The sequence below is a fragment of the Scardinius erythrophthalmus genome (assembly GCF_964197995.2).
Source record: "Scardinius erythrophthalmus genome assembly, chromosome: 9".
NCBI classification, from domain to species: Eukaryota; Metazoa; Chordata; class Actinopteri; order Cypriniformes; family Leuciscidae; genus Scardinius; species Scardinius erythrophthalmus.
In genome coordinates, this window is record NC_138229.1 from 1,732,392 (window position 1) to 1,760,326 (window position 27,935).

Genomic DNA, 27,935 nt, shown 5'->3' on the forward strand with positions numbered 1-27,935 from the left:
TCAGGCTTTGGAGAAAGTGGTTGCCGACGTGCCGGGTTGCCCGGGACTGGCCGCGTGCTCGTCCTGCCAGCGGTCCACGCATCGACGCCGGGCGTTCATGAAGAAGTTGCTGACGGTGGACAACTCCAGGCCCAGCTGCTGAGAGATGGTGATCTGCATCTCTTTGCTGGGTCTCTTGTTCTCCTTGAAGATGGCGATGAGCGTTCGGCGCTGGAGATCGGTGAACACCAGACGCTGCTTCTTCGGGACCATGTTTCTGTCTTTGTGCTGCTCCTGTTCCTTTCTCTTGCACGCTGCCATGAGGAGACGGAGAGAGAGAGACAAGTGAAAATACAAGAAGAACACAAGGAAGCGGACATTTGTTGAGAGAAATTCATGCAACCAAAGCTCATTCAGTGGAAGAAGCTTGTGTTTTGCGAGCTCAGATATAATACTGTATACAAACCTATTTAATAAAACAAATATTGAAGTCCGCCTGTGGTGAACATCAAGTTTTTAATGTTGTTTATATGAGGGGAGTCATTCAATGACAGAAAGTCTCCCTGTAGTCAATCATCTCATCCCTTAAAACTCATTTTTGATCACCAAAAATTACATATTTAAACGTTTTTAATTCTTCATGCCTTAAAATATCTTGAATGTAACTCGACACCCTCGCCTCATTTAGAATGCAGAGTTCTATGAATATGCAAATGAGCCCCGCCTCCACTCACTCACTCAGCTCAGAGATCCACTGGTTGACGATCACACGCTGATCTGATTGGTTACAAGGTAGTTTGTGATGTCAGAAACACCAGCGATTTCAAAGCGTGTTTTTGAGACTGTCTTTGGTTCACTGCAGTTTTAAGAGGAAATACTCAGCAATGCTGTCGACTTATAAACTTACACATGCTTTGTCTTAAAGCAGATTAAAAACACATATAAACAACATTAAAAGCTGGATTTTCAACCACAGGGGGACTTATATATAAAGAATTATATGCATGTAGTTCTGTTTTAAAATATAGCATAATAGAGTGATCACACCGGTTTTCCTGTTCACACTATATCAATTTATGGAAAATTATTTTCATTTATTGGAGTCAGCTTTCTGTGAGCTCTTCATATCAGTAATTTACCTCAAGACAAAAGAACTGCCACTTAAAATGACATAACGAAGAAAAAGTGACATCATTTGAGTCTTTTATGTATATTACACTATTATAGTCGGGATTCCCAGCTATAACAGGGAACATAACTTTCTCAAACGTTTCCTAAAGGTTATGTAAATGTTCTTAAAATAATGTTTAGCAAATGTTCTTATAACATTATAAATATTTGATATGTGTTCTTGTAACGTTGAGAGGAAACAGTGTTCTTGGAATGTCCTTATGATAAAAAAAATTTCGTCTTTATGGGGACATTTTTGGTAATGGGTAGGTTTAGGGATCGTGTGTGTGTGTGTGTGTGTGTGTGTGTGTGTGTGTGTGTGTGTGTGTTGGGCAGGTTTAGGGGTAGGGTTAGTAAAGGGACAGAATATACATTCTGTACAGTATAAACACCATCATGTCTATGAAATGTCCCCATAAAACATGAAAGCATGTTGTGTGTGTGTGTGTGTGTGTGTATGTGTGTGTGTGTGTGTGTGTGTGTGTGTGTGTGTGTGTGTGTGTGTGTGTGTGTCCTGTGGGACTCATGTTTGAAAACCCTCAGGCAGAATCCACTCAGTTTGGAGTCAAGCGGAGGATTTACATTCATGTGTTAGTGGTCACAGCTGACTCTATAAAACACGAGACGATGCGTTTCTGCTTCCGCTTTTAGAGATCTGAGCAACACAATCATTAACTCCACGTCACTGTTTAACAGCAGTCTCGCTGTTATCATTCACTAACACACACACACCAGCGTCTGCTAATGCACACAACATCTCCTTCGGGTTCGTGCTGTATAATTCTACGACTCCTTCTCTTGCTCACGTCTGTGTTTCTCTCTCTCTCTCTCTCTCTCTCTCTCTCTCTCTCTCTCTCTCTCTCTCTCTCTCTCTCTCTCACACACACACACACACACACACACACACACACACACACAGGGTTCCCCCAGTGAGATTGTGCTGATGCCAGGCTGAACACTGTATGTCTAATTACAGAGAGCCATGAGCCGATCGATCTCCCCTACACAGTCAAATCTGTTTACTGCTGCTGTCTAAAGCTGAGGCTCTCTCATCCATCATATTCATGTGCCACCGCACACACACACACACATTCACACATCTATCTATCTATATTTATCTGATATCTATCTATCTATCTATCTATCTATCTATCTATCTATCTATCTATCTATCTATCTATCTATCTGATGTCTATCCATCCCTCCATCCATCCATCCATCCATAGTATCTATCTATCGTCTATGTCAAAACAGTCATGTCAATCAAAGCCTATTCAACACAAACCACTTACACAATACATGATGCTGCACGAGTTTATAGATTTAATCAATGCTGTTCATAAATATTACTGCAACAGTTTCTTTTTTTTATTGGTCAAAAATCATAAAGAAATGCTAAACTAAAAAAAAAAAAAATGCAGGGTTGTTTTAACCCAAATTTGGGTCAAATATGGAAAAGTTGGGTTAAAAAGATTTAATTTATAAATTCAACCCAACGGCTGAGTTTGTCTATTTGACCCAAATTTAGGTTGAAACAACCCTGCATTTTTTAGAGTGCAACTGAGGTTTTTTTTAATCATAAAAAATCCAATGAGTTGTCCTCTGCTTAAAACAAATAAATGTTTTTTTATATTAATAATAATAATAGTAAATTTAACCACATTCTAAAAAACAAAATGTCTGGGTCAAATATGGACCAACCCAACCGTTGAGTTTGTATCTATCTATCTATCTGATGTCTATCTATCTATCTATCTATCTATCCATCCATCCATCCATCCATCCATCCATCCATCTCATGTCTTTCCATGTATGTATATCTATCCATCTAGCATAATTAAAATATTACTGAGAACCCTTTAAAAACATTCAGTACATTCAGTCTCTGGTCAGGGTTTGTTCAAATTGCAGCATCTGTATTTTACATCATGACTGTCTTTCCTGGACAAAACCGAATCATTTACTTCAACAAATCACATGTGGAGAGCCGAGGAGACTAACTCTCACACGACAGAAGTGCGGTTTTAATGAGGAGGACTCCCTCCTCTCTAACTCATATCTACGGCTCTTTTGTCCGATCGTCTCGTGTGTCTGTATATCGAGCATCATTTCTGCTCTTTCCCGGTGTCACGCGCTCTCGCGTGGGCGCGCACTGGGCTCGAGGGATCGATACGGATCGATCGCCCGGGAAGGGGCCCTGATTACTGGACCACGTGCGCGAGAGAAAACACAGGAAAATCGATCATTGCAGCTTTTAGGGCAACAGCAGAGCGCAGACAGAGAGGAGAAAGACGCGCATTCTGCCTGCTGTATTAAACACACTTTAAGAGAGAGAGAGAGAGAGAGAGAGAGATGTACAAAAATCATCCAGCAGATATAATGCATGTTCAAAACCTCGAGTGCATTCACCATGCTGTGCTTTATATATTTATGTACATGATAATAGCCTTTCATTTTATTATCTTAACTGCTTGCACTCAGCATGTTTAATTTCTATCATTTCGCACCTGCTTTGCTTTTAATCAGCATTTGCTCGACACAATTAGCCTATCATATCCACACATTTAGGCCTACTTAATTGCAGGTATGTCATTTATTAGCACATAGACTAAATATATCCTATGCATGCATAAGAATAAAACACACAAGCAGCATTTCTCCACAAGAGTAAACATAGCAAGTGTGTAAGTGCAAATGCGTCCATACATGAGGAAAGACCCGAACCAGTAATGTTGGCTGTCAGTGGCGTGTCTAAAGGCGCCATTTTTAATGGTAATAGTGGGATTTCAGGCGGAAAATGTGAAGCGCGTTCTCGTCAAATCTGGTTTAAGAAGACTATGGATATTGCGCGTGAACCGTTGATTGATTGTATGATTGCGTTGTGTTACTCAGAATGGAAAACAGAAGCGGCGAGTAGGAATGACATTAAGCACAATGCATATAGCCTATCTAGAGCACTGGGAAAACACTCTAATTTCACGCACAGTTTATTCAGATGATCTCAAGGGTGAATCGCCAATGCAATGCATGAATGTTGGAAAATCATAATTACCAAAAACAACACGTTCAGACCACAGAATGCTGATCTATATATGCAATGAAATGTGAGATGAGTAACTAATGCGTGTCTGTACTTAAAGCTGAAGTAAGGTGTATCTGATCGAGACCTAATTGTTTATTTGATATACATTTATTGGAGAATGATGCATTTCATCTCTCTGTCCAACAAATAGCCGCGTTTATTTGCGGAGAGGCCTACATAATAGAATCGCTTTAAAACCGAATCTGATTGGCACAAATAATAGCTAATAAATTATAAAGCAAATGAAAGCTCCTCGCGGAATTCACCGCGTTCACTTGCTTTATTTTTTTTTTCCTTACAAATTAAAAGTGGAATCGATTGACCTTTGCTTTAAACCCTTTTTCATAAAGCATGTGTTTAATATATAGGCCGCACTGCTCGTGCTCAGTGAGATATAGCAGTGTGTTATTATACAGCTTGCAAATTGTTTTTTTTGTTTTTTTACAGTTCTCGTGTTCTTTTATTTTTATTGCCACTTACAATAAATCCGTTTTTTTCTACTCGATTCCAGCAGAATAATTAATCATTTTGAAATAATTTCATAGACTGAAAGATGTTAGAAAAAAAAAAAACACGTGCACAACCGCAGACTTTATAAACTCGCACTGATAAATTAAGAGAACTTGTTCTTTCTTGTGGAAGAAGCCGCAAAATCACAGAAAAGACATTCAATAGGTGATGTTTGCAGATGACATTTTAATGGGCAGCGTGTGTTAGTTTTGTAATCCGATGGTAAGCGCTGATATTGATATCTTATCACTCACATGCATGAATTATAAACTGCTGCAGTTTAGGTGCTTTTATTTATATTTTCTCTGCGCTGAATTCATATGGCAGTGTAAGAGTTGCAAATCACAAATCAATATTCATCAAGGAGATATTCGAGTCTATTCATCACAATCAAATATATCTGTTTCTAAATTTAACCCTTTGACTCTTACTGCAAAACACTATCTGATTTATCTTTTGTGTTGCTTTTTTGCCATTTAGACATTTAGTGAAATATAATTATTGACCTCGTTAGGATGGATTTTATTCTTAAAAATAAAGGTTCTTTATTTGTATCGATGGCACCTTTTATACAATACAGATTGTTTCAAAGTAGCTTATGACAACAGTGGTTCTTTAGTGGCAAAAGGTTCTTTAGATTATTAAAATGTTCTTTACACTAAGGGAAAAAAAACTCTTTTGGAACCTTTATTTTTAAAAGTAATGTGTAATATTAACTTCAAAAGGTTTGAGGCTGGGAGTTGGATCATAAGGGATCAGAAAATCAGCAAATCATTGCTGAGCCTAATTCACAGTGTTTATACATCTGCTGCCAAACCAACACGATCTCATGAAAATGCGTATAGCACGAGTTTTATTTATTATGCCATTTATATAAAAAATAAAAAAATGTTTTACGTGCATATGATACGCACTGTAAACCCATTTGGTAGGATTTGTGGTGTGGAGTGCGAGCGTATTACATGCCATAAAGTGCGTATCATATGCACGCGAAACCTGCGTATCATATGCACGCGAAACCAATTTTTTTGTGTATAAATTGCACGATAAATACAATTCCTGCTATAGATACGCACTTTCATGAGATCGGGTTGGCCAAACCAATGGTGATTTGTGTTTTTTTTTTGTAGGCTACAGGTTGTTAAAGCATCACAGTTATGGCACAGATATGAGCATGCTGTCTGCTGAGGTGGGTGTGGTCTGAGTGTGGTGTGGGCGTGGCGGAGAGGGCGGGGGGCGGGGTCGATAACTAACCGCACGAGGCCGCTAACAGCTCGGCTCGGGATCGATGGCTTGAGCGGGGCGGTTCTGTTTTTGGGTGCGGTGAAACGAACCCTCTCCCGCGCGGGCCGGGCTACTGCTGGCGAGAAACAGTCATGTCAATCAAAGCCTATTCAACACAAACCACTTACACAATACATGATGCTGCACGTGCGAGTTTATAGATTTAATCAATGCTGTTCATAAATATTACTGCAACAGTTTCTTTTTTTTTTTTTTTTTTTTGGTCAAAAAATCGTAAAGAAATGCTAAACTCAAAAAAAAAAAAAAAAAAAAAATGCAGGGTTGTTTTAACTCAAATTTGGGCCAAATATGGAAAAGTTGGGTTAAAAAAATGTAATTTATAAATTCAACCCAACGGCTGAGTTTGTCTATATTTGACCCAAATTTAGGTTGAAACAACACAGAATTTTTTAGAGTGCAACGGAGTTTTTTAATCATAAAGAGTCCAATGAGTTGTCCTCTGCTTAAAACAAATAAATAGTTATTTATATTAATATTATTATTATTATTATTAATAATAATAATAATAATAGTAAATTTAACCACATTCTAAAAACAAAATGCTGGGTTGTTTCAACCCATGTCTGGGTCAAATATAGACCAACCCAACCGTTGGTTTACATTTTTTTAATACATTTTTTGAACCCAACCGTTGGGTTTGTCCATATTTGACCCAAACATGGGTTGAAACAACTCAGCATTTTTAGAGAGCATTTTATCCAGGATCTTATTTAATTCAATGGTTGCATATTTTGACAAATAGCCTAAATCTTGAATATCATTCTTTATTTTAGAGATAGAGTTTAGTCGTTTGTTGTAAATGAAACTGTGTTGGTTTTGAGTCGATGTCAATGTTCGTCATCGATACACTGAACGTTTGACCACAACAAAGGTTAAAGCGGGAGCTTTTCATTGGATTTTTAGCTATTTGAGCGTGTGTGTAAATTTGAAATCTGTTCTTTTTGTTTTTATGCCAGCAGCTCACGTGAAAATAAAAGTTTTCGATTATTCGTTGCCAGAAAAAAAACTTGTCTATTAAATATCCATTATATCAGCATGCACGATGCAAATAGCCTAAACAAATGAAAGTACTAATAAATCACACGCGCTTTTCTGTGAAGTAATGCGAGTTAATTAACTTATTCATTGTGGCCCATTAACGTCATGTTTAAAAATAGAATATTATGAAATTGTATGTCAACCAGTAATGATAATAAAAATAATATCATAGCCTGCTTGTTTTAATTATTAGTTTGACATACATATAGAGCCTCGACATTTTTAAACGCATGATGCATCATTTAGTCTCAAAAACGTCAGACAGAATATTTTGAATGCATGTTGTAGATATTTACAGATATGGCGCTTTTAATGCAGACTGTTGTCAAAAACTGTTTTGTGTTCATGTGACTTGCACAATGTTGATGACGGGTCGGGATTTATCAATCTGGCTACATTAAAAAAAACCTTAGGCTTATAAAATCCACCGGGCGTCACTTTTCCTAAATATTATGATGTCATGCATCGGCTTGCAAAAAATAATCACAACATATGGCGTGAATTTAGAAATTTCGACATCATGTGTATGTTTGTATGTATGTGTGTGTGTGTGTGTGTGTGTGTGTGTGTGTGTGAGAGAGAGAGAGAGAGAGAGAGAGAGAGAGAGAGAGAGAGAGAGAATAAGAGAGTGTGTGTGTGTGTGTGTGTGTGTGTGTGTGTGTGTGTGTGTGTGTGTGTGTGTATGTGTGTGATAGAGAGAGAGAGAGAGAGTGTGTGTGTGTGTGTGTGAGAGAGAGAGAGAGAGAGAGAGAGAGAGAGAGAGAGCGAGAGAATGAGAGAGTGTGTGTGTGTGTGTGTGTGTGTGTGTGTGTGAGAGAGAGAGAGAGAGAGAGAGAGAGAGAATGAGAGAGTGTGTGTGTGTGTGTGTGTGTGTGTGTGTGTGTGTGTGTGTGTGTGTGTGTGTGTGTGTGTGTGTGTGTGATAGAAAGAGAGAGAGAGTGTGTGTGTGTGTGTGTGTGTGTGTGTGAGAGAGAGAGAGAGAGAGAGAGAGAGAGAGAGAGAGAGAGAGAGAGAGAGAGAGAGAGAGTTCAATGCCAGCTATGAAATTATTAAAAAAAAAATAAAGTAATACAACTAATGCTTTAAGTCCTGCAGAAATAGAAGATAAATGCTTATCTTTTTTTTTTCATAACATGAAGAGTCATACTTTCTATTGCTCTGTTTGTGGGAAACCATCTGCTAAATGAATAAATGTATTATTTCAAAAAGTCTAGAAATAATTTAAATAATCTGACTTTATTATTTCAGGTGTTTTGATTTGAATCGACTCTAGGCTTATAGGTTCACATTTTCTTAAAATCTCTATTTAAACTTTAATTTCCTCCTTAAAACTGCAGTGAACCAAAGACAGTCTCAAAAACAACATCTGACGTCACAAACTACCTTGTAACCAATCAGATCGTCAATGTGAGTGAGTGGAGGCGGGGCTCATTTGCATATTCATATAGAACCATGAATACTAAATGAGGCAGGGGTGTCGAGTTACATTCAAGATATTTTAAGGCATGAAGAATTTTTTTCAAGGAAAATACATTTAAATATTGTCATTTTGGAGATCAAAGATGAGTTTTAAGGGATAAAATGATTGACTACAGGGGGACTTTCTTTAAAGAAAGGAGAAGGTTCTTGTACTTTAGCCTTAATGTGCCAAAATAATCTAGGCATGTGTACTAATATAATCACATTCATGTTGAAATATATCATGTCCATTACATAAAACGTCTTTATAAACTCTCGCACAGACTAAAGGCCCTTCATAATCAGTTTGAATTTAAAAATAAAGGTTCTTTACTGGCATCAATGTTCCATAAAAGAACCTTCAACATCCATTGAATCTTTTCATTCCACTAAAAGGTTTTTATAGTAAAAAAAAAAAAAAAAAAGGTTCTTTAGATTTTTTACATGTTCTTCACACTAAGAAAAAAATAGCTGGGAAAACCTTTATTTTTACAAGTGTAAAATCATTCAGATTATAATTATATCAACTACAGTATGTCAACGAGAGCGTTTGGCTTTTCGGAGAGCTGTGATATACTGAGCTTTTCCCCTCGTCCAGGTCCGCATGAGGTCTTCTTTGTCTTGCGCGTTTCCTAACTGATCTCCAAAATCAATGTCTCAGTGGACAAACATCTGACAGACCAGATCCATCCCCACCAGCTCAATTAAACGCCATTCATAGACAGTTTGATTGATCTGAAAGCCAAGAAGTCATTGCAAGAGCAAACCCTCACTTACAGATCTCAAATTAAGCCTTTATGTTACGTGTGTGTGTGTGTGTGTGTGTGTGTGTGTGTGTGTGTGTGTGTGTGTGTGTGTGTGTCTGCGTTTTAAGATTGAAGTGATTCAGCTTGGTCACTTATTTAAAAAAACAAACGTTAATTACTTTATTTATATAGACTGGATTTACAAATGAAGATGTCCCTAAAGGGAGGTTTTTGTCATGTTTTGTTCACTGCTGGGTTCAAGTTTGTCCCCAAAATACAGTATAGTTAAGTACGTACACACATGCACACACAGTGAAACCCTGAGACTGTGACGCTTTCAGAACAATGATTTGTTTGTCTGACCAATGGCAGACGGACAGAAGGGGCTGTAGGAGAGTTTTATAATAAAGAATTGCACAGAAATGACTTAAACTCAAAGATGTGTGTTTGATGATGTTTGTTTGTAAAGGAAGGAAATATATTCCAGTGTTAATATGTTAATGAACGTTAAGGGAACATTCCATTATATCATTTTGCAAACGTTCCTAGAATGTTACATTTTGAATGTTCTCGGAACGTTGTAAAACTAGTAATGTTTTGATGTTTTGTTCAAATGTTTTGAGAACATTCTATTAATGTTCCTGGGCAAATGTTTGAGAGAACCTTCTGAGAACGTTAGCTGATCTCATATGCTCACATTTGCATACTGTGCATATAGATCACCTACACTGTACACTAAAAACAAAAAAAAAATTATATGTCAAGTTTTTGCATGCATTTTTTTTAGTAAATTTCACATTCGGAATTAAGTAAACTCAACTAAGTTAAGTAAAATTAGCAAAGAAAATCAGTAATTTTAACTTCGCCAGTAAAAGGTTGAGTAATTTCTTCCTTTGCAATAAATTTTACTCAAACAATATAACAATGAATTAAGCCACGCTTTTAAAGTGTTTGCTTTACTTAGAAACATAAATAATGCAATTAATATTGTGTAGAGTCTAGACACCATGTAGACAGAACACGACAGAGACCTCAATACTTGGTACACAATATACAATAAGGGCAACATTCACTCTCAGAAAAAAAGGTACAAAAGCTGTCACTGTCGCGGTACCTTTTCAAAAGCTACACCTTTGTACCTAAAGAGTGCATTTAATTCCCTCAAAGGTACATATACCAAACGTGTACATATTAGTACCTAAATGGTACATATTAGAACCCTTTTGAAGGGTACTGTCCCAGTGACAGCTTTTGTACCTTTTTTTCTGAGTGTTCGATAGATCGCTTTTGAATATGAATGCGTCATTTTTGAGTAGAAAATGAACTCCAGCCGTCACAAAATGGCAGGTTACTAAACCTAACAACAAAAGCAGTGATAAAACAGAGTAAATACAGCTGGAAAACAGTGAAAAATCAACCTTATTAATTATTCATGCCCCAGTGCATGATGGGAACACCAGTATTATGAAAGTTTAGTAGGTTTTACTTAATTTTATACAGTTGAGATTTACGCTTTAATTTCTACAAGCTTGAATTGAGTACTAATATAGGATTTACTTTGTTTTTTTAATTCTTGCCTGAACTACATTTTTCATGTAAATTACATTGTTTTTTTGTGGTATTTACTTCACCACAGAATCATTATGTGTGTGTGTGTGTGTGTGTGTGTGTGTGTGCGTGTGTGTGAGCGTGTGTGAGCGTGTGTGCGTGTGTGTGTGTGTGTGTGTGCGCGCGTGTGTGTGTGTGTGTGTGTGTGCGTGTGTGTGTGTGTGTTGCACGGCTGGCTGCGGTTGCTGCTGGCGAGAGCCCTAGAGATGCAGGAGTGAGCAGGGAAAGGAAATCAATACAGATTCAGCGCAAGTCAGATAAGCCTTAACAATGTGTGGCGCAAACACACTCTATAACACAATCTCACACGTACACACACTACATTCGTCCTGCAAACGCACAGGTAGGTGCATTTAAACATGCCACCAGCCCACCCTATATTCATGCACGCATATTTTAATATGCATCTGTTTCGCATGATCCTAATTTCATAACAATTGGAATTCAATAATGCATTTGGGAAAGTTTCAGTATTTGGTGTGTCTCTCTTTGGCTTTATCGCACTCCAGAGACTGCCGATGAAAATGAGCTCTTCATCAGGAACATTTATATGATGGACACAAATGCAGAGTTCCTTTTCAAATAAAATAAGCATAAACATAATGACAATAGCACTGGAGCTTCATGATCATGTCCTCCAGCGTGATCGTTATGAGCTTCACAAGAGTCACATGATCAGTGACACTTTCAGTTTGTGTTTCACAATCGCAAAACGTTCTCCATTTCAAGGTTTAAAATTAGATTTTGAATCCCAAACATATGTTCTAAGAACGTTTTCCCAACGTTATCTCTGAACGTCCAGTTTTTTAAATGTTTCTTCTTGGTTATGTGAACGTTAAGGGAACATTTTACAAACATTATGGGAATGTTACTTTTAAACGTTCTCTGAACATTCCGAAGCAAGTTGTTACATTTAAAAAACTGTCAAACTAAAACGTTTAAGACAAAAACGCTATTTCTATTCTATTCTATTTCTATTACTATTTTCTGAATCAACACCAATGCTAAATTTTTCTAAATGTCATAATCACTTGTTAACAAATGAGCTCATTGTTTCTGCCTTAAAGTATTACATTGTTTAAATTAATACATTTCTCGCTAACTGTGATTTTGTATATGTACATTTCTGAAATGCATAACTTAGACGGTTTCCTCTGATAACAGCTCACTGTAAATTGTAATGTGGACTCGAATGAGAATGTGTAGTATTGTGAAAACGCTATACAAATAAATGTGAATTGAATTGAAAAACGTTCCCTGAACGATGTATAAATGAATTTTTGTGCTAGAAGGACATTATTATAGACCAGATAACTTTGAATAAACGCTCTATTAATGTTACTGTAAGAATGTTTGTTCATAACTCCAAATCGTACACAATATGAACAACACAACACAAGCGCCACTTCAACCTTCAGATTTCTCTTGTATTTGCTGACGGGCTCAAATGATAATCAGCGGAGTGTGTAAGTATGTAAATGAGTGTCTCACACCGACATCCTCCAGATCCTCACTCCAGTTTTCTTCTTCCCTTTCCTTCTTCAATCCATTCAATGTGTTTGCGTGTGTGTGTATGTGTGTGTATTCATGGCACGTTTTACTTTGCTTACCAAGAAGTGAGTGTGTTACGCAGGCCTCGCGTCTCCCTCCCTCTCGCTTATCAATTATTAAAGCCCAGATCGATCATTTCAGCAACTTGCCTCCATCCTCACAAAGTCAAAGCTCTCCTCCCTCAATCAATGCTGGATCACCTCCACATCTGCTTCCATGTCAGATATCATCCGATTCATATTTGAAGATGTCATGTTTGCCAGCTTTGTGTTCCTCTAAAACACGCTAACCGTAATCTCCACACTTGCGGAGAGATGTGGGAAGAACAACTACTGTTTTGTTTTGGGTTCTTTTGAAGAAGTGTGTTTTTGTGTGTGTGTGTGTGTGTGTGTGTGTGTGTGTGTGTGTGTGTGTGTGTGTGTGTGTGTGTGTGTGTGTGTGTGTGTGTGAGCTGTAGTCGGTTTGATGTGACTGTCACTCAAGTTGCAGATCATATGATAAAATAACAATTTTGAGTATTATTTGATCGTTTGCATCATATGTGGAAATATTTGGGGTGGTTTTAATAATCAAATGCTCTGAGGAAATGTCATGGCATTCCTTAAATTTGAATGGAAAATACTGTACTGACATAAATGAACATGGTAATCAATCTGTACCATAATATTAGTATTGTAAGGGAGATGAAATATTATTATGTGGAACGTTAATAATTAGCAGGCCTGTAGACTTGATAATGATAAACCTAGAGAAAAATAGCTGAATTAATGATTAACTTCATGAAAATTGATTCATAGAGTAAATCAGTATTTTATTGGCACTAATGTGAAAAGTCATGTTTTGCATTGCTGTGATTTGCTAATAACTTTGCGGTTTTAATAAATAGCATGCTAATAATATTAAATTATCGGTTGCATAGTGTAAGGCAAATGCTGTGCATTTAATGCATGTCAACATCTAATACAACATACTCAGAGATGCAGGGTTTGCCTCCTTGTTTCAGAAGGCCAGCACGTGTTATAGTTATTCTCAGATATTATGGATGCATAATGAGGTTGGACATGGTTTGTTCCTCATCTTGCTTTCAGCGCACGTTTATGCGACGCCTCATCAGGGACACCGAGGATTTCTGCTGTTCTGATTCAGTGGCGCCGTGGCAGTCGTAATGGACGGAGGGTCATTTTTTTGTGATGTGTTGCAGAGAAAGAGAGGAGAGAAGAGGGGGATGGTGGGCCGAGGTATTGATCTCTGATACGTGCAGCGGCAGGCAAACATACGTGAATGAGAGAGACTGTAACGTGCTTCATGGCATTCTGTCGCTCGCAGCACTTCTCCACGTCTGCTGACTTTTACCCTTTCAGCTCAATTCACTCTAGAGATCACGAGATTCATTCAGATCAGACTCCGTCAGGGCTGGAAAATCAACACATTTCTCGGGTTTTTATTGGCTGGTTGATGTGTTGCTATGTAAAATTCACCAACCCTTAGTTTGCTCCAGAATTTAATCGATGCATTGGCTGTTGAACAATATGGATATTTCGTTGACTGATGCAATACTGATGAAAGAGGATCTGAGCATTAATTTGCCGCACTCATACTATTTCTACAATATATATTATGAATTAGGGATGCACTGATCTGGAATTTTTGGCTGATACCAGTAATTATATTTGGAAGCCAATAACCGATAATTCTTTATATTTTGGAGCCAATAACCGATAATTCTTTATTATATTGGGAAGCCAATAACCGATAATTCTTTATATTTTGGAGCCAACAACCGATAATTCTTTATTATATTTGGAAGCCAATAACCGATAATTCTTTATATTTTGGAGCCAACAACCGATAATTCTTTATTATATTTGGAAGCCAATAACCGATAATTCTTTATATTTTGGAAGCCAATAACCGATAATTCTTTATATTTTGGAAGCCAATAACCGATTATTCTTTATTATATTTGGAAGCCAATAACCGATTATTCTTTATTATATTTGGAAGCGTAACCTATAATTCTTTATATTTGGAAGCCAATAACCTATAATTCTTTATATTTGGAAGCCAATACCCGATAATTCTTTATATTTGGAAGCCAATACCCGATAATTCTTTATATTTGGAAGCAAATAACCGATAATTCTTTATATTTGAAAGCCAATAATCGATAATTCTTTATATTTGGAAGCCAATAACCGATAATTCTTTATATTTGGAAGCCGATAACCGATAATTCTTTATATTTGGGAACCAATAACCGATAATTCTTTATTATATTTGGAAGCCAATAACCGATAATTCTTTATATTTGGGAACCAGTAACCGATAATTCTTTATTATATTTGGAAGCCAATAACCGATTATTCTTTATATTTGGAAGCCAATAACCGATAATTCTTTATATTTGAAAGCCAATAATCGATAATTCTTTATATTTGGAAGCCAATAACCGATAATTCTTTATATTTGGAAGCCAGTAACCGATAATTCTTTATATTTGGAAGCCAGTAACCGATAATTCTTTATTATATTTGGAAGCCAATAACCGATAATTCTTTATATTTGGAAGCCAATAACCGATAATTCTTTATTATATTTGGAAGCCAATAACCGATAATCTTTATATCTGGGAGCCAATAACCGATTATTCTTTATCTTTGGAAGCCGATAACCGATAATTCTTTATATTTGGGAACCAATAACCGATAATTCTTTATTATATTTGGAAGCCAATAACCGATAATTCTTTATATTTGGGAACCAGTAACCGATAATTCTTTATTATATTTGGAAGCCAATAACCGATTATTCTTTATATTTGGAAGCCAATAACCGATAATTCTTTATATTTGAAAGCCAATAATCGATAATTCTTTATATTTGGAAGCCAATAACCGATAATTCTTTATATTTGGAAGCCAGTAACCGATAATTCTTTATTATATTTGGAAGCCAATAACCGATAATTCTTTATATTTGGAAGCCAATACCCGATAATTCTTTATATTTGGAAGCCAATAACCGATAATTCTTTATATTTGGGAGCCAACAACCGATAATTCTTTATTATATTTGGAAGCCAATAACCGATAATTCTTTATATTTTGGAAGCCAATAACCGATTATTCTTTATTATATTTGGAAGCCAATAACCGATTATTCTTTATTATATTTGGAAGCGTAACCTATAATTCTTTATATTTGGAAGCCAATAACCTATAATTCTTTATATTTGGAAGCCAATAACCTATAATTCTTTATATTTGGAAGCCAATACCCGATAATTCTTTATATTTGGAAGCCAATACCCGATAATTCTTTATATTTGGAAGCCAATACCCGATAATTCTTTATATTTGGAAGCAAATAACCGATAATCTTTATATCTGGGAGCCAATAACCGATTATTCTTTATCTTTGGAAGCCGATAACCGATAATTCTTTATATTTGGGAACCAATAACCGATAATTCTTTATTATTTTTGGAAGCCAATAACCGATAATTCTTTATATTTGGGAACCAGTAACCGATAATTCTTTATTATATTTGGAAGCCAATAACCGATAATTTTTTATATTTGGAAGCCAATAACCGATAATTCTTTATATTTGAAAGCCAATAATCGATAATTCTTTATATTTGGAAGCCAGTAACCGATAATTCTTTATATTTGGAAGCCAGTAACCGATAATTCTTTATTATATTTGGAAGCCAATAACCGATAATTCTTTATATTTGGAAGCCAATAACCGATAATTCTTTATATTTGGAAGCCAATAACCGATAATTCTTTATATTTGGAAGCCAATAGCTGATAATTCTTTATATTTGGGAGCCAATAACCAATAATTCTTTATTATATTTAAAAGCCAATAACCGATAATTCTTTATATTTGGAAGCAATAACCAATAATTCTTTTTTATATTTGAAAGCCAATAACGATAATTCTTTATATTTTAAAGCCAATAACCGATATATTGGGATACTATCATTTTTATGAGCCTGATTACAAAAACAAATGCAGTCAAATACAGTGGAGAAATGCTTTTGTTTCAACAACTTAACTGCAGAAAACAAGGAAACTGCAAGTAAACATCTAGATCTTTAATTTACTAAATGTAGCCTATACTTCGAACCTGTTAAAGATTCTTGCATATGGCAAATTGCAATTCTGATGCACTGAAGGTGTAAAACTCCCCCACTGCTGACATGTCTTGCACAAACTAAAGCATGCATAATCGACTGCATGTTGTCGTGTCATGTGGTGCTGGAGGACCAATCAAAAGCCATCAAGAGTGTTCAAGGTTCAAATAATCCATAATTTATCTGCTTTAACATATCGACCTAGTTTTCTTATCGGACGAATAACGCTAACATTAAAAAAGAACATTTATTGGCCGATACCGATATGGCTGCCAATATATTATGCATCTCTGGAATGAATACGGTGCAAAGTATGCAAATTTTGCCAAAATGCACACTAAATAGAGTACTGTATCCCAAAATGCAATGCGCTCAAGCATTCTTTTTCATTTTGATTAATAGACTGTAAATTGAATTGTACACGGTAAAACCTCAACACACACAAAAAAAAACATTTACTGAATAAAACTAGATAATTTAACTCAAATATTTCTTAAAGTTCATTGTATTTAATTGGTGAAGAGATTTTACACATTGTACTGCATTGCATATGTTCATAACCAGACTTATAATACATTATAATACGTCATTGTTCATATCTACAACTTTAAAGAGGATAATGCATGAACAATATTACACATGAAACAGGAACTTATAATGAGAATATAACTAATTATAATAATGTGCATTATGAATACATTTACAATGCAAATATCATAGAAGATGTCTAATGTTTTAATGAAATCTACAAATGCATTACAATTTAAATTGTTAAAGTCAAATGAGTGTAATGAAGTTACTGGCATCTAATATTACTGTTGGTGTGTGCAGTGTAACTCATGCATCCAGTGATCTGAGTTTGATCTTCTTCAGTGAAAGCTCTGCAGAGTTCGGAGAGAAACTGAGCGTTTCAGACTGTCGACATCAGCAGAAGATTTACTCTAGTAAAACAACACGCTCTCAGTGTCTCCACATGACTCAGGAAAAGAGCAAACCCGTTCTCACACACACACACACTGGAGAATCGGTGTCAGAGGCGGCGTAATGTGAGTTTAGTGCAGTGTGTTCACTGAGCGTGTGATGAAAGAGAGCAGGGAGAGAAGTGATTGTTTGAGGATGAAATAACACTGGATTTGCCAAAGTTTGCAGCATTAAAGTTTAAGGCTGTTTAATAATGACTGTGTGTGTGTGTGTGCGTGTGTGTGTGTGTGTGTGCGTGTGCGTGAGTGAGTGAGTGTGTGTGTGTGAGTGAGTGTGTGTGTGAGTGAGTGAGTGAGTGATCGAGTGAGTGAGTGAGTGAGCGAGTGTGTGTGTGTGTGTGTGTGTGTGTGTGTGTGTGTGTGTGTGTGTGTCCGACTGCAGTCCGTTGGGAATCACTGCACTGCAATCTCTAAACTAAAAGATATATGCATTATTTTATACAAATTTAGGATCAGTTTACTAATGCTGAATTTGATTCGACTGTATTTGAACTTTCTGTTCCCATTTAAACACACATATGACTAACAATGTGAGATTTATGTATTTCTATAATGCATTGTAAATGGTATCATAATGTCTTTTAATTAAAGACACATAATAATTAGTTCTCATAAATAATTGTAAAATGCATCAAAAATACATTTTTAAGACAACTGTATTGTTCAAGAATTGTTGTTGTAGCCATGAATAATTAAGTATTATGATATAGGTCTGGTTATGAAAATATATAATGCAGTACAATGTGTAAAACACTGTGTAAATTGTTAGAGGTTAATGCATTAGTTAACATGAACTAACAATGAGCATTATTTTTATTAACCTTAATAAGTTAATGTAAGTTAATAAAAATATATTTATTGAATGTTCATGTTACTTCGCAGTGCATTAATGTTAACTTTTGATCTTAAAAATGCATTAGTAAATGTTGAAATTACAACATTAATTAAGATTATTTCATTAATTAAGTATTGTTTATTGTTAACTAGTGAAGCATTATTGTAAAGTGTTGTCTAAATATCTCTACAATACAGAATTCACTATATAAAAGTGTGCAAGTTCACATGATTTCATGTGTTTGTTCATGCATGCACTCTTTAATTAATAAATTCAGAAATGCTTTCACATTTTAAGTTTTATATGAATACGTCATTATATGATTTTTTTAAGAACACATACATTCATAATTTCATTAGAATGAAGGGAAATTAAATTATTTTGACACTGTAAACCCTAACGCTCAAAATAATGAATTGGTTTGAGTAGAGCCAACTTAAATTATACAAATTAGTTCATCAAATTAACTTTATGAGTATTTAGAACTTTCTTTTTCTTTTGAGTTCACAAAACTGACACATTTTAAGTACGTTGAACTGTTAAATTGTTTTGAGTTCTATGAACTTGTTTCTTTTAATTTAGACAAACTTTAACTGAAACTGGGCTGGGATTTCTATTTCCCAGCATGCTTTGGTTTCCATCATGGTGACGAGTGGAGCATGAGCTTGGTTTGAGAACGGTGTATGTTAAATGTTTTCAATTGCTGTACTCATTCATCAAGTGCTATGCTAATATGGGATGATTATAGTCTCAAAAAGATTAACACGTGTAAGCACACTTATTAATGAACTTGATACATGTTGCAGAAATGTTTTATCCATGCCTTTCAACTTGCGTGTGCAAAATTCAAAATTGAATGAATGTGAAGCAATTTGTACAAATAGAGACATTTTTGTGAATACAAATGTTTTCCTTTGTATTAGTGTATCATAGTTTGCGCATGCAACACAGAAGATGTGCATGTGTGGATCAGGTGACACGCGTGCATTCATTGACGTCTCCTCTGAGTCGATCTCATTTGATTCATTTGGATTTTGAGACTTTCTTTTCGCGGTTTTTAAGCATTTCACAACCCACACACAAACAACTACAAATGAATAGGCCTGGTGCTAATTATTAATGTGTGCACAACTACCCATCTATTTGACAAATTCACAAATGTGCGTCACTACATTTAAACTAATACAATACAACTTGTGTGTGCAAAATCCAAAATCACATGAATGTGCAGCATTTTGTACAAATAGAGACATAGCTGTTAATACAAAACCTCGATCTTGTATTAATGTAGGCCAGAATTTGTGCATGCAACAAGTAAGATGTGCATTTGTGGATCAGGTGACACGCGTGCATTCATTGACTCGTTTCTGAGTCGATCCTATTTGATTCATTTGGATTTTGAGACTTTCGTTTCGCAGGTTTCGCCTTTCACGATCCACGATCCACACACAGCTGTCTGAGAAAACCTGCTACCACTAGATGGCAGTATTCTGCTAAAACAGACAACTGCAGCATAATTAAGCGTTCTTCCCCATTTAAGATGCTTAATGAGAGTGATATTGAAGCACCAAATTTAGTACACAATATAGTCCTACCTTATTAATAAAGCATACTTTATAGAGGCAAACAGATTACATCAGATTATGAACAACACCCATAGAAAACCAACACTATAAAACGCTTAACGTGCAATCGCGCGATGCATGTTCAATAAGGTGTATAGGCTACTGAGTATAAATATCACCGTCTTACTGCATTGACGTTAAGCTTTTTCTTTATAATATGCTCTATGGGAGGAAAACTATAGAGCCTACAGACAAGCGCCTATGAACGCGACGCGCAGCGTTTCATGTTAATGGCATTTCCCTTCCTGAGCCTGTTAAAAGAAGCTTAACATGAAATTCTGCAGTTGCGTTTAACTTTGCATGTGTATGGGAGAGAAACCGTCCGAGAGCGCAGTGAAGTAGCCTACATTTTAGGTTTGATATTCGCCGCATTTTCTAAAGGGACCATCTGCAAATTCCACTCACAGTCAAAAAATATAAACGTCCAGTCATTCATTCAAATTAATACTTCCAAGGTTGTGGTAAATGCCTAGTGGGCAGACTGACTTAGCCTAGTGTATGTCCAGCCAATATCCCGATTGAACAGAACGATTTTTTAAATTAGCCTATGCTGTAAATTGTTTTTCTATTCATGTTCCAAAGGTTGTAGTACGTTAGTGATAGTCAGGTGAAATGTTGCATTATTCACCTTTAGTAAGTCACCAAAAACCTGTTTGGTTAATTACAGTAATTTTTGTTTAAAAAAAATATTGTTTACTGTAAATAGGCAAGGGCGGTATTTGGACAATTTCACCTGTAAGCCAGTCTAGTCACTAGGAACATACTACAGCCATTTTGAACATGAAAAAACCCTGCAGAATACAGGCTACATAGCCTACAGTACATGAAGTAAAGTAAGAAAGTAATTAAGTACATTTTATTTATAAAGCACATTTAAACATAGCAGGGCTATCCAAAGTGCTGAACAAAGTAAAAACAAATAGAATAAAGCATAGAAACAACCAAACAGAACAGGCAGAAACAGCATCAGGAGATCATTAAAATGCTAGGGAATAAAAATAAGTTTTCAATTTAGATTTAAAAATAGCAATTTAAAAATGAAGGGAAGACTTGTCCAAATTTTACATGTAAATCCGTCTTACAGGAACCTTCTACAAGCTTTGGAATTTGAAAATGTCTGTTTTTAAATATTTAAAGTAATTTGAATGAAAACAAATTATAGCCTACGTTTTAACGCAGTGGAATTGGCCGACGTTCCCTTGTGCATCACGAGCCGTGGTTAGCGCGTCAAAGCATTCTCATGTAGGCCTACAAATATGCAGCTACACACATAGGGCCAGTTGATTTTCAATTAATATTTCATGTCGATATACAATGGTTGCATATAGTTAAAATTAATCGTTCTATAGTAAGACTAGCCTATAACAATGGCTTAAGGGTCAAGGGAAAACACATGTAGGCCTACTGTGAAAATCGTCTTTAACATTTAAAAACAGACATTTTCAAATTCCAAAGCTTGTATACTATGTATATTATGTGTAGTCAGATAAAAAATAAGCATAATATGAACGCAACTGCGAAACATTTTTTTTTAACAGGAAGGAAAATGCCATTAACATGAAACGCTGCGCGTCGCGTTCATAGGCGCTTGTCTGTAGGCTCTATAGTTTTCCTCCCATAGAGCATATTATAAAGAAAAAGCTTAACGTCAATGCAGTAAGACGGTGATATTTATACTCAGTAGCCTATACACCTTATTGAACATGCAACGCGCGATTGCACGTTAAGCGTTTTATTGTGGTTTTCTATGGGTGTTGTTCATAATCTGATGTAATCTGTTTGCCTCTATAAAGTATGCTTTATTAATAAGGTAGGACTATATTGTGTACTAAATTTGGTGCTTCAATATCACTCTCATTAAGCGTCTTAAATGGGGAAGAACGCTTTATTATGCTGCCGTTGTCTGTTTTAGCAGAATACTGCCATCTAGTGGTAGCAGGTTTTCTCAGACAGCTGTGTGTGGATCGTGGATCGTGAAAGGCGAAACCTGCGAAACGAAAGTCTCAAAATCCAAATGAATCAAATAGGATCGACTCAGAAACGAGTCAATGAATGCACGCGTGTCACCTGATCCACAAATGCACATCTTACTTGTTGCATGCACAAATTCTGGCCTACATTAATACAAGATCGAGGTTTTGTATTAACAGCTATGTCTCTATTTGTACAAAATGCTGCACATTCATGTGATTTTGGATTTTGCACACACAAGTTGTATTGTATTAGTTTAAATGTAGTGACGCACATTTGTGAATTTGTCAAATAGATGGGTAGTTGTGCACACATTAATAATTAGCACCAGGCCTATTCATTTGTAGTTGTTTGTGTGTGGGTTGTGAAATGCTTAAAAACCGCGAAAAGAAAGTCTCAAAATCCAAATGAATCAAATGAGATCGACTCAGAGGAGACGTCAATGAATGCACGCGTGTCACCTGATCCACACATGCACATCTTCTGTGTTGCATGCGCAAACTATGATACACTAATACAAAGGAAAACATTTGTATTCACAAAAATGTCTCTATTTGTACAAATTGCTTCACATTCATTCAATTTTGAATTTTGCACACGCAAGTTGAAAGGCATGGATAAAACATTTCTGCAACATGTATCAAGTTCATTAATAAGTGTGCTTACACGTGTTAATCTTTTTGAGACTATAATCATCCCATATGCTAATGCTATCAGAGCATTGGGTCACCAATTATAGCAAGGTAGCATTTTTTTAATTAGCAGCCAAGTTTCCACTACTAAAAATATTTAAGTTGAGATTACATGATATTTTTAAGTTGTGTGTGAATAAGCTTACTCAAATATTTCAAGTTAAGAGCAATAAAAATCTGCAAGTTCTCCTTACTTAAACGTTAAATTTCTTACCTTAAAAACTTTTATGTGACTGATTACCTCAAATTATTTGAGTTTTGCCAACTTATTGGTGTTTACAGTGCATGCTGGTGTTATAATGTCATTTACACCTGATCTGAAGCTTTCATTGGTGTAATGCGGTCCTGTTCAATACTTTCCTGCTTGATTCTGATGTCTCTGTGTGTTTTTCCGCTGTGGATTGTGGGGATTACGCTGGAGTGTCCTTCACCCGGCTCTCTGATTCACTCTCTTTAAGCACAGAGCTTAACACAACTGTCCTCACACTTCAGATGTCTTATTAAACAGCCTCTTATTTGGCCAAAACTCCCCCTCGGTGTTCGTGAAAAAGCCTTATTAGAGGCTTATACTAAATTGATGTTTTCACAGCGCAAGATGGATTTACCGAAGCCTTCAGTCAGTGCATCAATATCTTTGCACTTGTAAAGTGTTTGCAGAACCAGAACATGAAATGCTTAACCGATCCGAGCCGTTTATGGTTTTGTTTATTCATGGATGAAAAGCTTTCATAGAGAAGGCCATTCGATATAAGCAGAATACCTCGTCTGAGGGCTTTCTGCGAGATCTTTGTGCATTAAATGTTAATTCAGTGCAAATAGCTAATCAGCATTGGTCTGTTTTGGACTGTGTATGACAGGCAGAGGATAATGGGTCAAATTCGGTGTTGTTTTGGAATAAAATGGGCAAATGGAAACCCATGAAGCATCAAAATGGCTGACGATCCCTCACGTCTGTCAACACACTGATAATAATACAGAGTGAGTAACTCGCTCTCGAATCATATTCAACCCTCGGTTAAACAACAAATGGACTCAGATGAGTAATAGTCATAATGGAGATATACAATGAACGAGCGGCTCAGATCATTTGATGAGAGAAATGTGATTACTGGGGGATTTTCCTATTATCGAGATATTAAAGAGAGGTTTTGTGGTTTTGTTTTTTTACAGTGCATCTCATCTGTGCTTTTTTAGGATCAGTTATTAATATTCATATATTATATGCTATATTTGATTTATCTGAGTATTAGCCGTAGTTAAATCACTCTCCGTTTCCATTTCAGTGCATGTAAAACACACACAGTATATTTAGATTTAATTGAGTGTGTGTGTGTGTGTGTGTTTGTGTGTGAGAGAGAGAGAGAAAGAGAAGAAAGAGAGAGAGAGAGAGAGGAGAGAGAGAGTGTGTGTGTGTGTGTGTGTGTGTGTGTGTGTGTGTGTGTGTGTGTGTGTGTGTGTGTGTGTGTGTGCGAGAGAGAGAGAGAGTGAGAGCGTGTGAGAGAGAGAGAGAGAGAGATTGTGTGTGTGAGAGAGAGAGAGAGAGAGAGAGAGAGAGAGAGAGAGAGAGAGAGAGAGAGAGAGAGAGAGAGCATGTCTTAGTTGTGCTGAGGTGTAATTAATCACAGATGTCAAGTGATCCATTAGACATTGAAACGCACACAGATTGGACATGTGTCCTGGCTCAGGTCACTAATGCTGGCCTCTCTAACCACACGCGTCTCATGGGCCCGAACACACACACACACACACACAACCCCCAAAACCCGAGAGGAGAATACCTATTGATTAGGACACTAATAAATCTGGGATCTCAATATGATGAATAGATGCGGTGAGTATTCCACAGCTGTAATGCCTTTATTAGGCTCTTTAATACCAGAGTGTTATTGCAAGTGAGGAAAGATCGTGTGTGTTTTTTTGTGTGCACTTTTTCACTCAGTTTTACTCAAATGTGTGTTCAGTTCAGACTGAGTTTCACTGCAATATCTGAACTCTGTGTCAGTAACGGTTTTCATTTTTAACTATTTTGATTCTGATTTTGCAGAGATCACCATTTAGAAATATTAGTCAAAATATGCTGTAAAAGTAGTCAAATGGGATAGATAGATAGATAGATAGATAGATAGATAGATAGATAGATAGATAGATAGATAGATAGATAGATAGATAGATAAATAGATAGATAGATAGATAGATAGATAGATAGATAGATAGATAGATAGATAGATAGATAGATAGATAGATAGATAGATAGATAGATAGATAGATAGATAGATAGATAGATAGATAGATCAGGACCAGACGCACCCACGGACACGCGCACTCAGGGCGTTAAAACAAAGCGTGGTCAGTCTCTCTCTCTCTCTCTCTCATTGATCGCTGATCCGTTTCAAAGGCACGCTGGGAAACTGCGCTATCGATCCGCTGGAGGTCACGCTCGCGATATTTCTGCGATCAGATGTGCCTGCGCGCGAGAGGACGCGCAGAAACACACACACACAGACACAGACACACACACACACACACACACACACACACACGCACACACACGCGCGAGCGTTTACGAGCTCAGATCTCCATCTGTCGTCACTCCATCCCCTTATCAGCCTCTGACAGCAAATCGTTCTGTAATGTTTGATGGTCATCCAGTCCAGATCGCATCCACACTCTCTGAACAACGCGCGTCACCTCAGAACAACGCTCGAAATCGCGAAACATAAACGAGTTTTTGGCTTATTACAATTATTACAACCCTGTTTTGCAGTAAAATTGCCTTTTAGGCTCCATTTGGAAACTGCAGGTGCTTTAAACTCCAACACAAAGACAGGTCGCTCATAAATGTAACTATAGATATAATTCAAGGAACCCTTTGCCGAAAAGACATTATTAAAATTATATATATGTCACAACAAGCACATTCATTTCGCCATTGTGTCTCAGAATGCTTTATAGAGTTATCAGTTATTGTGCTAAATCAGATGGTTTTGGTTTCCATTTCGAAAACAAAAGGTTCAGAATTGAACTATTAATACAATTACAAAACTGTAACGCTGTTTTAGAGAAGTATTTGCTTGCATAATATATTATGATACAAAACTGCAATATCCTCCTGAGACCCAGAAAAAAAAGTCATATTGTTCAAAGCATATATGAAACTAATATATTAGACATTGTATTAATATGTTATGCTGTAGTGGACACCAGGACTCAGATGTTTAATAAAAAGGCATGAAATTACATGTATAGGCAAAAAAAAGGGATTTTTTTAATCAATCAAATTTTAAGTTTCAGGGTTTTTTTTTTTAACCAAGATGATTGGTTGAAGATGATTCTCAACTACAGATAAAAAGTAATTAATTGATTTACAATTTTACTTAAGGTAAAATTTGGGTATAAAATGGCCATAAATGGGTAAATGTAATGGGAGTAATATTTTCATAACGATTTCTATTTCATCGGAGTATTGATATATAATTTCGCTTATTGTGTCTGATAAACATGCTGGTGCCTCTACAGTGTTCATGTGTGAAATCAAAGCCCTGTTCTGTAACAAAAAGTCATATTTTGATCAGAAACTCTTGAGATGTTGTTCTATTTAGGGTCTCATGAGGATATAATTCAATAAGTCCGAGTTTTTAACCACTTTAGCACTCAGTTGTGTCAAACACTCTTAAAAATAAAGGTTCATCTACATCTACGGTTATGTAGAATAAAGTGGAAAAGGGTTCTTTAAGTAAAGTCATCTTCATTTATACAGCGCTTTAACAATATAGATGTTTCAAAGCAGCTTTACAGTGATAACAGGAGATTACAGTAACAGAGATTGTTCTGGCTGTACAGCAGCTCTAGAATAAAGTTATTGTCCAGATAAAGTTAGTTTTGATTGATTCACTTCTTTAGATTATCTTCGCATTCAGAAAAACAAAGATTCTTTGCGGAAGCAAATATGGCGGCTTATTTTTAAGAGTGTAAAACGCATTTTATCTCATCAAAGTGCGCCTGTATACCACGAGTTTTATTAATCGTGCCATTTATACGCCAAAAATAGGTTTCCACACCCTTAATCCAACCCTAGGTTTACCCTAGGTTTTCATTGTTGGCATATAAATGGCACGAGAAATAATATTCGTGGTATAGACACGCACTTTCATGATTATCTCCCAGAGTAAATTCCCTAAATCCTGCCGATGTAAAGCTGTCTTACCTGCAAGCCTCAACGCGGACATCCTCTGAAACTCGGGCTCCTGTAACCATTTCCACATCCTCCTGAAAGTCTCGCGCCCGGACTTGAGTTTACTCCAGGGCTTCGGGTTACGCAGGAGATCCGACAGCGTTCCCTGGGAACGACACAAGATCCTCTGTGCGAAAATAGCTTGAGGAATGCTGTATCTCTTGAGCTCTGCTGTGATCCTCTGCGCCACTTCTTTAGTGTTGATCTCCTCCACCTGTCCCGCGCCCGCGCTCTGCGCGCCCCCGCCGCCGTGCCGCTCTCTGTCGGACAGCATGGATCCGTTCCCCTGCGAGTGCATGTGGCTGTGAGGGTGCATGCCGTTCAGATTCGAGATCATACCGTGCCCGTGCCCACCTAAACTCCTCAAGTGTTCCTCACTTCGCGAGAGCATCGCCGCGTGCGTCTCGAAGCCGCCCGGCGAGAGCATCTTATCATTGGGAAGGTGCGCGCCCGGTCCGTAGGCGGAAAGCGCTTGTTGGGAGTTGTGGAGAGATCCGAGGCCGTTGGAAAGCGGGGATAGCGGTTGACCCATCCCGGACATATCTTTAGGATAATGCCCGTATAAGTTCCCCATTGAAGCGAGCCCGCGATCATCGCGCATGAGCGTGAAACTCCCGCTGACGTTCCCGGTGGCGAGGCGCTGGTGCGCGGCGTGGTGATGCGGGTGCGTGTGCGGGTGCGCGTGATGGAACTTCTCTGAGACCGTGGATATAGGAGGGAGATGTTGAAGAGGTGTGAGAGTGGTGTAAGTGTTGGATAAACTCATGCCGGACTCGCACATGGTCATGGCCGGGTGCAGGTGTCCGGAGAGCGCGGGGTCGCTCCGGTATTCGCCCGCGCCCTCCAGGATCGACGCCATGCTGGACACCATCGCCGAGCGCCCGTGGGACACCAGGTTCCTATGGGAAGCCGACGAGGGTCTTCCGTGCGCGGAATTCATCAAATCCCCCGCTTGCGAGTGCGATGCAACGCCGTGCATGTTTCCAATGTTCTCCATCGTGAGTTCCAT

At 37.1% G+C, this 27,935-nt stretch overlaps 1 protein-coding gene across 1 annotated transcript; it reads right to left on the reverse strand.

Annotated features, from left to right (window-relative positions):
- Positions 1-27,935, reverse strand: onecut3b (one cut homeobox 3b; the record flags this gene model as incomplete). Its single annotated transcript, XM_081374618.1, has 2 exons — positions 1-293; positions 26,900-27,935. The coding sequence occupies 2 exons, from the start codon at positions 27,933-27,935 to the stop codon at positions 1-3; spliced, it is 1,329 nt and encodes a 442-aa protein (XP_081230744.1).